The 12839-nt window shown below is 40.7% G+C and overlaps 1 protein-coding gene across 1 annotated transcript in view; it reads right to left on the reverse strand.

Annotated features, from left to right (window-relative positions):
• Positions 1 to 12839, reverse strand: part of TGS1 (trimethylguanosine synthase 1) — a 25272-nt gene that overhangs the window by 11182 nt on the left and 1251 nt on the right. Inside the window, exons 2-9 of the mRNA XM_010006881.1 lie at positions 12347 to 12409; positions 10327 to 10496; positions 6496 to 7345; positions 5521 to 5638; positions 4536 to 4622; positions 3278 to 3449; positions 1697 to 2027; positions 811 to 984 (exon numbers count right to left, since the gene is read on the reverse strand). Coding sequence (XP_010005183.1) covers positions 811 to 984; positions 1697 to 2027; positions 3278 to 3449; positions 4536 to 4622; positions 5521 to 5638; positions 6496 to 7345; positions 10327 to 10496; positions 12347 to 12409 — 1965 coding nt within the window. The remainder of the gene's footprint in view (positions 1 to 810; positions 985 to 1696; positions 2028 to 3277; positions 3450 to 4535; positions 4623 to 5520; positions 5639 to 6495; positions 7346 to 10326; positions 10497 to 12346; positions 12410 to 12839) is intronic.

Here is a 12839-nt window from a genome sequence, read left to right on the forward strand (position 1 = left end):
CTGAACGTTCAGCAGTAATCCCAACAATTTTGGCTTAACACATTCGACCAGCAAATACAGGCTGTGGAAGATGATAAACTCTGGTCAGTCCTGAGACTTGCTAAGCAAACAAAGTCTCACTGAAGCAAAGAGATATGCCTGAATCTCAGTGTTTGCTTTGTTGAACTTCGTGTTGAGGATTCTGGCTTATCAAGGACAAGTTCACTGAGACAGCTATGGAAAACTTTTCACATCATGATTACACCCTGCAACAAACGAAAACAGAACTATATTCTCTCCTGTCTGACACATTATTTTCTTTACAGCTATGTCTGGTCTGCCAAATAATCTACATATTTATACGGGAGAGTATTAGAAGTGAAGGGCTTATAAAACCAACAAACCCAAGACACAAAAAAGCAGTAATCATAATTCCTCATTATTAACCTATGAAATTATGATTTGCAAGTGGTTTCCATGCAAATATGAAAAAGTAACCTTGAAGGTGACTGCTGAAAGTTAGAAAAAACAGCACAAAACTAGATCTATCAGCATGTTTCAACATTTCACAAAATTATTTTATAAAATATAGAAGTAGAAAACTGTAATTGAGATTTTTTAAAGTCTTGACCAAGCACCAGGACTAATACAAACAGGGGTTCTCATGCCAGAAGCTCTACTGAAGCCCATGCCTTCTGTTTGTCTGCCTGCTGGGGGATGGAATTTATCCAGAGGTTCAAATATATTATCAGTAATGCTCCCCTGCAAGAAGGGATACAGGTTTGGATACATCTTACACCACCAACCCAGAGCAGCTGGTGCTAAACACACCTCTGTCTAGTTTAATTCCTTCATCAAACCGAGAGAACAGCCGGTAGCGTTGTGCCCAGTACTTGGTCAGCTCTGGGTCAGCAGCAATCTCAGCAGGGATAGATCTCAGTGCAATTTTTTTCCTTCTTCTCTTTTTTTTCTCCTTCTTCTTTGGAGTAATTTTTTCATCTACAACTGGAAGACACTGAAAAAGTTAACAGCTACTGTTCTTGCAGGCTAGGAATGCAATCGGTAGAGTTAACACATAAAATGTTCAAGTTTAGCAACACTGATAAATGTCCCTTATCACTGTTTGCCAGATCATGCAGATTAGTGATTTAAGTTAAAAAAGAGCATCCTATATTTCAAGGGAACTGACAGGTATCAGTCACATTCCTAAAAATCATCACCCATTATTTAAGAGCCTTAAGAGGCTAGCCAGCATCTTCAACTCATGGCATTAAACTTCACATAGTGAGCAAACAAGTGGATCTAATTTAATGCCTTTCTACAAATAAGGAATAAGAACCAATCTAGACAAGAGCTTTACAGTAGAAATCCAACATAACCAGATTACTGTAGGAAGGATTAAACTATATGCAGAAACCTGAATAAAGGGAAAAAGGGTGTGATTTGGAGACCTGTCAGATCATGTCTAGGATCAACAACGACTGTTTATATGATGAGAAATGCTGTCAATATTAAAGACAAGACCTGGGATTCTGACACTTCAGGAATGAGCTGCTTCCACTAGCACAGCTCTCAATCAGTCTCATTTTGGAGTCATCCCTTGGACCTAATGAGTCTCTCTGAACAAACAGAATAATTACCACACAACGCTGTAATTTGGGAAGGCAGTACTAAGTCCACTGCCAATTAATTTCCAGTTTGTAGGAAATGGATGTACCTGGGCTGACATCCTCCGTCTCTGCCCGGAGATAGTCAGGAATATCCAGTGCAACCAGCTGCCTCCCCGCATCCTGGCCATCGGAGCCACTCGCTGCCTCATCCTGCAGTTGCTCCTTAAGGTTACTACTTCCAGACTCACCACCAGCCGTGCAGGGAGATGGTGGCCTTTGGTTTTCAGCATCCAATGTCACTGTCTGTGCAGCAGTAATACCTTCCTGATCCTCTGAGTCGCTACTCCCAGATGATGCCTCTGCTTTACCCTCAGGAAAGGCTGTCTGGGATGTGGCTTCCTCCTCAGGCTTATTAACCTGCTTTAGGAACTCTTCCACCTGCAAATTGTCAAATGGCATGGTTTATTAGACTGCTGACCAGCTTACTTTTGAACCGTAAGGCTAGTTTAAAAGCATTAGAGTAGAAAAGCACCTGCCATTCGTACACTCTCAACCACATGTATGTTGGAAAAAAGTAAAAATATCCACAGTCAGAACATTCAGGAGGATACACAACTCCTTCATTCTGCTCCATTTTAAAACAAGTTGTCTTTGGGAACTAGATACCAGCTACCTGGAAAGAAGAAACTCCACAAAATCAGGAGTAAATAATTCTCAAGTAATATCTGAAACATAAATAGCCAGACTGACCAAGACGACTACTTTTTAATGATCTTGTTTCTAATCTGCAAAGAAGCTGTACACTGCCATTCAGGTTTGGATAAACAGGTAAAATTAACTTTATACATTACTTGCATCAGCTCTAGGAGGTATCAAAGGGTGCATGTGCTAAAGGGTTGTGCTGCATAGTCAAAAATTCAGCGTTACATACTAACAAATGTGCAGATGCTAGTCCAGACTCTTCACAGGCACATGTGGATGCTCACTTTTTATGTTAGAGTTGCACTGACTGGTAACAAGCCTGGGGTAGTCTCTCACCAGAAAGTCTGAGGAAATGTACAACTTTTAAAAAACTTTAAACTCAAGTTGCACTCAAACAATACTGGCTTCAGGTGCAAGATGGCAATGGCCAAGCCTTTGATCAAAAACTATAGCAATGGGAGTGGAGTTCAATACAAAGTGTGCTGTCACTACCAGGTAAGTGTTTTGGTGTTAAGGAATGCCAAGCATCCCAGAAGGGGCAAAGTAGCATTTAAAATCTGAAGTAAAAGATTTTAAAGACACTCTACTAAAAATCTACAGTGAACAATTTTTTCACCTCATCAATTCCCAAGTTACCAAAGAAAACAAAACAAGTATAAAGTTATGGGTGAAAGTAACTGCAGGAGGCATAAGAAAAAAAAAAAAAGTTGATACAAATTAACAATGATACGGAGTTGCATAATTACACTAACCTATGCAAACATTCCTCCCTCATTGCTGAAATGTCAGTGCTAACAAATGCCCTCATATGCATTTTAAAACCAGAGATACTTCCAGAAACTACATAACTTTGCAATTAAGTTCACATTTCTCTCACCAGATGGTACCTGCTATGGGCAATTAATTCTTTTTATTTTCACAATTCAGGAACAGCTAAGTGAGCACATAAATCTACGGATCACAGGAACTCTAAAAAGCAAACCTACCTTCTTCAAAGTTTTATTTTTTTTCCAAGATGTTTCAGATTCCTCTGTAAAGAAGATGTGTGTGTTTTTGCTCTTCCTTGGCTTACGCATATCCAAAAATTTAGACTTGAGTTTTGCTTTTTTCTCCAAGTACTGCACACTTCGGTGAGTGAAATCTGGAATTCCACCATACCTCAAAAAAGAAAAAAAAATGAAAAATGGAAAAATAAAGAAAAATACTTAGCTGGTGAATTTCTGATCTAGAAGCTTTAACATAAATGTTGATGCCTACAGAAGATGGTTCAGACTACATTATTTCTTTATAAGACATGTGCTCCAATCTTGAAATATATGTCACTGGGTACAGCTGCAAAATAATGTACCTTTGTGAAAACTTTTATATATTTTTATTTGAAAATGTTTACCTGTATTTCCTTTTTTTTTTTTTTAATTATTCGAATAGGTGTATAACTTTAGGTGGAAACAATTTCCCAGACCAGCCTGAACAGCAGAAAATTTAAAAATATCTTGATTAGTAAAATAAAACATCTTTTTGGTGGCTGTAACGAAACTCCAAAACAGCCACTTTTGTGTCTTGGCAAATACAATTGAAAAAAAAAAATCCAGGTGCAATTCACTTAAATAATTTTATAAGGTAGAACAGAGATTGTATTCCAGAAAACCCACTCCTATTTGAAATGTATACATATATGAAAAAAAATAAATATATACTAAACAACTTGTATCTTGCAGAAGCACTAAGCCACAGTCCACTGTCCATGACCTGTGATGCTACTTGTACAGCACTGACCACATGTTTAGGTCATACCACCAAAGATGAAATTTGACCCGTCAACACCCCTGGCAACACTGTGTTAGTATAGCAACATTTTATTAGTATAATCCAACCTCATTCCAATATGAAGCAGCATAAATGATGGCTCTAAGCTGACAGAACTCCAAACATTGTCAGAGCCTTTGGACATTCTTAATTTTAAGTGCCTGGTCAGTCATTTATCATTTACACAACTGCAAAACTGCAAGTACCTTACAGGTTACACTTTTATTTCAAAGCACTTTTCTTGTTCTTTAATGACTCTCTGTAACTTTGCATTTCTCTCTCTAGCCCAAGGATGACAGCTCTATTAAGAACAGAGACTAACTTTGGGAATCGTCTTCAAAAGTTTAATAAAATGGGAATGGAGATGAATGGTCTATTTGAGTAACAACATGAGCTGACTTGCTCTGAAGAAACCCCAGATTCCTTATAAGCAATTACTTTTGTCCTGTGCCACACTTGAAACCCAAAACAGAGCAGGTTTCCTCAGGATCTTCCACTGGGTTCTCATCCACATCCAGTTCATGGCTAGGAAAAAATGCAGATGACAAAGTTACTTACTGTAACAACCACTTTTATTTTACAGATACACCCCTAAGAAACTCACATACTGAAAACATTTACACGTGGGCTTTCATGCACAGCTTAAACAAAGCAAGGCAGATAACACTAGCCTATTCACATGCACAATTCTAGGGACATAAACTCCTACTTGGGTTTTAATATTCTAACTATTCCAAATTACCTCTTGAAGTATTTAATATCAAATCCTACATGGAGCTGATGAAGACAGTGTTTGTTCACCCTATTTCCAAGTTACCTTCATCATCTAAAATGTTATCTATACTATTATCTATTACTAATGCAGCAGCAAAATATTGGAACCAAACCAAAGCCACATCAATAGCAGAATAATTCCACCCGTCCTTTCACTTTTGAGTTTGTAAGTTTGTTAGAGAGGAAGAGTCATATCATAATCTTTGAGGGTAAAAGTTTTTAGAGGAGAAAGAAAAAGATAGTGACAAGGCAGATAGAAGCTATTTTATGATTGCTGGGGACTGAGCACTTTACTGGCAGCATGCAGTTCAGTTAAACAATGCAAATTATTTACTATTGTTGTTGTATCATCTATGCTAGTTAGACCTAGATAAGTTTGCCGTCCTGATTTAACTATCTTGCATACTTCCGTGGCACACGAGTAGTACTGTCACCCTGCACAGTTATGGAGGCTATTTATTGTTTTCATAAAGCAACTGAAGAGAAGAAATATCCGCCAGTTGCTGCCAAGTAAAGTGATAAGCAGTGATGGAAGACTATGTGGTTTTGTATTGAAGTTTTAACACAATCTCACTCAATTACTATAAATAAGGAGGCTTCTGGACCTAGGCTTCTTGAGTAAAAAGCTTGTCTAAATTTCATGACTTGCCTTTTTTTGACTTTGACATGTCTGTATTCAGGAGGCTCTTCATCCTCATCTTCATCTTGGTCAGGAGGCAGTAACGGTCCTTTGTCATTTGAATTTGAGCTACATGACCCCTGTGAACCTAAAGAAAGACAGATGAGATCATATTTTCCTTCTCACAAATCTCCTTATCTTCCTGTCCCCAAGGTACATCTGCAGCTACAGTTAAGTTGTCTTACATGCTTGAATCTGACAAATAACGGACAAGTGCCAAATCCATGTATCTTTACCTTTGCTTGAGGGAGAACAGACCAATACAAGCTTTCAGTATTAGTTACAGAGTTAATAATCTTAAGCAGGACCAACTTCAAATTATCTCAGCTCTCCAAGAAAAATACAATGACTACAAGGTACAAATTAAAAACAGTTTCTTCCTTGTTTGTAAGTTTTGTTTCCATTTCATTATCTACGCAAAAATACTTATATACATTTAATAAGAGAGAACACCAACAGCCCTCTCATTCCTTGCTGGAAGGGAGATTTTCCTTTCACCTCTCCAAGTCCAAGTCTACTATAGGGTCAAGAAAGAACCACACCTAAAAATCTGTCAGACTCATGAGAACATCAACCTGAGTTTTTATTAATTTTAGACAATCAGTGAGAAAAGACATGTCAGCTGAATGACACAGCTGCAATACCCAGACACACAAATAAATACTAACTAGCAGTGCTCTGTCACCACTTTCTGTAGTACATTTGAAGATTTATGAAGTACATGTTCTGTTAAAATCACTTACGGCTGAAGAACACATTCAATACACAGGTTAGAGAGGAAATATCATCCAGAGAAGCAGAAAGAAGAAAAAGGAATCAGGTATGCAATCATTCAACAAAATACTTGACTTTTTTAAAATGGCACGATACAGATACGCCCTTTTTTCTTATATATAACCACTTGAAGAAATTCAGATAAAATCAGTTTTAGCTGATTTGTATTACCTGACTGGTTAATACTTCTGTTTTCACGAGATGCACTCCTCTTCCTGGTTCCTCCATCACAGGGCTCCTTCTGGCTTTCACTGTCAGATGAACTAAGCTCTTGAGGACCTTGGTGGCACACTGGTAGAGCTGACCTGATCTGCTCCACTTCTTCCAAATTCAGATTTAGATTACAAATCCTGGAGATTATTTCACCGTGGGGTTCAGCATTTGAAGGGAGTGTTTCCTCATTTCTGGTGTTAGAGGGAGACAGCTCCAAGCTCAGCACTTCACTATGTTCAGCCCCTGGGCTAACCACGTCCATTTTTCCCAAAAAACCTGTCTCCTGAGTAACCCCATTAGCTTCCATGTTGTCACCATGTGAACTCTCAGTAGTCCATCCTTGACTTGTCCAGTACTGAAACTGTTCCCAGTAATACCAGTACAGTTCACTGTAATGCTGCTCCCACTCTTCCCTGGTATCTGGACTATTCCAAGGTTCAGAGGCTGTTATGGCCTCAGACAATGAGACCACTGGATGCTTTTCCAGCCAACCTTGCCAAAGAAGGCCCTCTCCATACTCACTCCAGTACTTCTCCCATTTTAATCTGAGTTCACTGGGTAAAGCTTCATTTGTAAGATGTTCTGAACTATCACAGTTACCTTCACTTAAAACCTGAGGTTTGGTGCTCTTCTCATGTTGCTCTGCACCTAGTGCCAGTTCAGCAGAAATGGACTGGATATGATCACCATGAGCTCGATCCTGGCACTCCTGCCCCATTTTATCCTCATGTTTTGGCTGTAACTCTTTTTTTTTCTTTTTCTTCTTCATAATCTTCATGTTACTTCTCTTTCTGTAATTTTCTGTTGCCTAAAATATAATGGAAAAACATAAGTCAACAACACATACGGAGTCTTTTCTTGTCCTCTCTCCAAGCACATTTCTGTTCCCATTGTAACCCTCCCTCTCATTGCAACCCTGCTTTCTCCCCACAAAAGGCTGTAGGGTTTATGGGTTCAATAGGGCCCTGCTGCATAACCCTGGCTCGTGTTTCTGAGGAAGCTGTGAGAAAGAGCTGTGAAAAAAAATGCAGAGAAACACACAGAAAAAGGCAGAATTGCAGACAGAAGTGACTACCAAGAGGGAAGTCATTAGTAGCTCAAAGGATTCAAGAGGAAAGACATCAAGATCAATAAGCAGTGGGGAGAAATCTCCCAGTCACCTGCACTTGCTATTGTTCTTGTGGGGGATTTTAACCTCCCAGACATCTGCTGGGAATACAATACAGCAGAGAGGGAACATTCCAAGAGGATTCCAGGGGATCAGGCCCAGTCAGCATGGGTTTATGAAAGGCAGGTCCTGCCTGACAAACCTGATCTCCTTTTATAACCTGATGACCCAACTATTGGATGAAGGAAAGACTGTGGTATTGTCTATCTGGACCTCCAAAAAGCATTTGACACGGTTCCCCATAGAACTCTCATAAAAAAACCTGGCTGCTCATGACCTGGATGAGCCTACAATCTGTTGGATCAAGCACTGGCTGCACAGTTGGGCCCAAAGAGTGGTGGTCAATGGAGTCAAATCCAGCTGGGGCCAGTCACAAGTGATGTTCCTCAGGGAACATCCTCAGTGTTGGGACTGTTTCTGTTTAACATCTTTGTTGATGATCTCGATAAGGACATAGAGTGTATTATCAGTAAGTCTGCAGATGACACCAAGCTAGGTGGGAGTGTTGATCTGCAAGAGGATAGGGAGGCTCTGCAGAGAGACTTGGATAGATTAGATTGTTGGGCTAATGTTAATAGTCTGGGCTTCAACAAGACCAAGTGCCGGGTTCTGCACTTGGGCCACAACAACTCCAGGCAACGCTACAGGCTTGGGGAGGTGTGGCTGGAAAGTGTCTGGCAGAAAAGGGCCTGGGGGTTCTCATTGACAAGCGACTGAATATGAGCCAGCAGTGTGCCCAGGTGGCCAAGAAAGCCAATGGCATCCTGGCTTGTATTAGAAATAGTGTGACCAGCAGAAGCAGAGAGGTGATTGTCCCCCTGTCCTCAGCACTGGTGAGGCCATACCTGGAGTGTTGTGTCCAGTTTTGGGGACCTCAATTCAAGAGAGATATGGAGGTGCTGGAGTGAGTACAGAGGAAGGCAATGAAGCTGGTGAGGAATAAATCTTATGAAGAACATTTGAAGGAGCTGGGAATGTATAGTTTGAGAAAAAGGAGGCTGAGGGGAGACCTCATCAGTCCCTACAACTACCTGAAAGGTCATTGTAGAGAGGTTCATGCTGGTCTGTTTTCACAGGTAATTAGTGACAGAACAAGAGGGAATGGCTTCAAGCTGCAACAGGGGAGGTTTAGACTGGACATTAGGAAAAAAATTTTCACAGAAAGAGTGGTTAGACACTGGAATAGGCTGCCCAGGGAGGTGGTTGAGTCACCATCCCTGGATGTGTTTAAGGGTTGTTTGGATGTGGTGTTGGTGGGTATGGTTTAGGGGAGAACTTTGTAGAGTAGGGATGATGGTTGGACTCAGTGATCCCAAGGATCTTTTCCAACCTGAATTGTTCTGTGATTCTACGATTCTAAGATGAAACACTACAAAATCCTAGAGGGAGGTTAGTCAGGAACCGAGCGATCACTGGGCTGAGCTCAGCAGTACAGCAGCACCTTATTGTCACCTGGTATCTGCCTGGCCAGTAAACGCTGTTCAGGTGCCTCATGAGGATAGTGAACATACAGCACTCAGCCTAATAGACTGTTAAATCCACGCTGTCTTTCAGGGCTTTGAACAAAAATAAGTATCACTTTATGCTTTTAAGTTCTGTAAATCCTGCAGTTGAGTCTCTGTATGCCTGGCTAAGGATGCCCAAAAACACTGACTCAAAAGAGAGGTGCAGTGCTCCTTCCATCTCATACTATCTCCAAGTTGGTTAGTAGAAACACAGTGAAAAAGCCTCCTTTCCAAACACGCATCCCCTACACTTGTACAGCACATCCCTTTCACTGGTTAGAACAAAATCAGACTGCTACAGTTGTCTAGAGGAAAGGAAACAGAAACCTGTTATTGAAAGGAACCACTAAGGTATACACAATACTTAGTAGTAATCTAGTAAAACCAGATTATTTTCTCATGCAACTTATTTGCAGCATTACTACGTAACAACAAAAATTGCATGAATACTTAGGGCTTGAAGTTGGATGCCTGTAAGGTGTATTTACATGCCATCAACTAAAATCATGTACAAGTGTCTCCTATTTATTGACAAATTAATCAGACCAGACCACAGAGAGCTCTGCACAAAAGTACTCTCTCACCACCAGGAAGGTCTGTATGTGGGCACTGTGGATATCCCGTTGTGAGTAACTTTAGTCTTCCTCTAAAGTCCAAATGCTCCCTATAGGAAGCAGAGCACCCAAGCCTCACTCCTGCCCTTTGGAATAACCTGGCTTTATCAGCTGCAAGGAGCATCTGAGAAACTAGCTTTTTGTACTAGTAGCTAAAGCCAAACTAACATGTGTGCACAGATTGGAGTGCACTAGGGCTCCTGATGCAGAGCATCAATGCTACCATGGTTGTTTTAAGCTAGTTCTCTCTGGTAGCAAAAGCAACATAGATATGAAAGCATAAATCACTGTCTGGCCATGTTTAGTCAAACTGGCAAATGAATTTCACAAACTGCAGAGATCATGGTGCTGTATGTTGCTAGAAGTACCCAAGGCAGGCATCTTGAAGCCAGCGAGGATGTATTTCCATGAACTGCAGTCCCAAAAATAACTGGGGAGCAGACATATCCCTGTGCTTGGTAACACAAAGTAAACATAACAGATACAGAAAATAAAGATTTACCATAAAGTCCCTGTGGGCAGACTGCCCACCAAACTGAAGAGGCAATCCCATGCTCTTCATAAGCTCAGCCTCTGAGTCTAGTTCAACTTCTTCCAGGTCGAGAGGATTCGCATCCACTTTTAATGTCACCCTGGGGCAATGGTTCTCCTCCTCAGATGCTTGTTCCTCCCCTGTTAACAAATTATATTAAGTTAGTATAATCTGGTTCTGGTACCTCAATGGCCATTGGCCGCATGACCTAAAAAATTTAGCAAAATTATCTTTTAAGCTTCCTCTCCCATTCAAAATTCTCCCCATAAATTCTTCAACTTCTGCATAACTATCAGTAGGAACTAAAATCTTAACTTTGACAGTCAAAACACTGCAGTGGGACTGGCTAGGGTAGAGTTTACTTTCTTCATAGCAGCCTCTGTGGTGCCGTGTTTGGAATTTGTGGCTAAAGCAGTGTGGATAACACACAGATGTTTTGGCTATTGCTAAGAAGTGATAGCACAGCATCGTAACTTTCTCTTTTCCCTGCTCTTGCCCTCCCCAGTGAGTAGGCTGAGATGGGCAAGAGATCAGGAGTGGACACAGCTGAGAATGCTGACCCAAACTGGCCAAAACGACAGTCCACACCATATAATATGATGTGCAGCAGTAAGAAGTGAGACACAGGGCATGGGTGCTTGGGGTCAACCCACCAGAAATATTTACCTCAATAACCTGTGGAGCAAGCTACAAGAATGCCCAGCAAAGAAAAGAAAAATTAGTGTACTATAAAAACTCTTCGTAGTTCTGTGGCATGTATCACATCAAACCTAAAATCAAAGAAACTGCTGGTTTTGTCACAAAACTTTCAAAGACATACTAACAAAGATAATATGATTTTACAGAAATGTAATGTGTGAACTACAGAATCTAATTATCTCAGAAATAATTGATCAACTATTGAATCACTTCTTGCACATCTATCAAATTTTTAAGCAACATCACATATATAAACCAACAAATACAATAGAGAAAGTATGAACAGTAAATTGATTAAATTTATGTAAAACAAAAGCTCTCTAAATAGTTATTTTAAAAGTCTTAGTTTTTTGTTTTGTTTTGTTCAGGATACATTTACTGCCAAATTATCACACAGCACATCTCTTCTGTTTTTAATGGATGACTCTCACCACAACTTAGGCACAAAACCATGGTTTACATTGTCCTTCTTCACTCCACTCACACTGCCTCCATGTAACCTGTGCTTCCCAGCTTCTACAGATGTTCCTTCCCAGTCAGATTTCTTCCTTTCAAATCAAATTATTATAATGATGCTGGAGCTAGCAAGACAGCAATGGAAAAATTAGATGCCAAAGGGATTATGTTCAGATAGGCACATGTGGGGAATGTGGGAGGATGGAGCACACAGGTGGTGCTGAATTTGCCAGAGCATCCACCATGACTATTCCTAAAATACGAACAAGTAAGGAGAGACTGAGTCCTCCGATCCTTCTGATACGATTCCTCATGTGCATGAGAATCATAATTGCCCCCAACGGGGCTATTGCTTCTTTGCTACTTGTGCTCCAGCAGATTAATTAGTGACAGATAAAGTCCTAGGCTGGGGTAGAGACAGCAGGACAGTATTGTTCCCAGGAAAACATTTAGGACCTGCAGACCCTCCGTTACACAATTAACTTTCAGATAGTTGAAATTATGATTTGAAAGCAGGCCAAGGACCTGTGAGATAATCTGCTCTGTGCAACAAGTGATCACTATGTGAGCTCGTAAGTCTGTCTGGGCAGGAACAAGCATTGCACCTGGCTTGACACAAAATTCCCCATCAAGATCATGGTAAATTGAAAGCTACGCAAGTCATGTTATTATTCACATCTACCCCCTAATAAAAGGGCTGAAAAGTAAGCTTGAAATAAGAAAAAAAAGGTATGGGTTAGCACTTATACAGTACTGCTGTACCTTAAATAACTGCACTTAATTCCCATTAAGTATGAGTGCATAAGATATCACACAGTACCTTATATTATCTTACCTGTACTGTCATTGTCATCTTTGACATAAAATCCTTTTAACCCCAGCTTATATAGTTTTCGATCTCTGTAAAAAAGAAGACAGACATTAACACAGATGCCATCATTAACACTTTTTTTTTTTTTTAAACAGTGGAGAAAACCTTCCCAGGGATGTGGCAAAGTCTCAATTGCTGGAGTCTTCAAGATGCGACTGGACAGAGGGGGCTAAGTAACCTCATCTAGGGTCCCTTTTCCGTGAAAGGCTGGACCAGACAATCTCTCACGGCCCCGTCCCACCCGGGCTGCCCTACGACTCCAGACCATCCGGAAAAGATCACCCTTTAAAGCCTGACGGCAAAGCCTGCAAGGGAGACGTTCAGAAAACGCTGCTGCCACGCAAGATTACCCTGGACTTAAATGTTAGGCCCACAGAAGATCCCGCTGAAGTGGAACACCTCAGCCCTCCCGCAGCCCCGACGGCTCCTCAGCTCCGCCGATCCCGAGCACCGCGTG

This window comes from Chaetura pelagica, unplaced genomic scaffold (assembly GCF_000747805.2).
Source record: "Chaetura pelagica isolate M959 unplaced genomic scaffold, ChaPel_1.0 scaffold109, whole genome shotgun sequence".
Lineage (NCBI taxonomy): Eukaryota > Metazoa > Chordata > Aves > Apodiformes > Apodidae > Chaetura > Chaetura pelagica.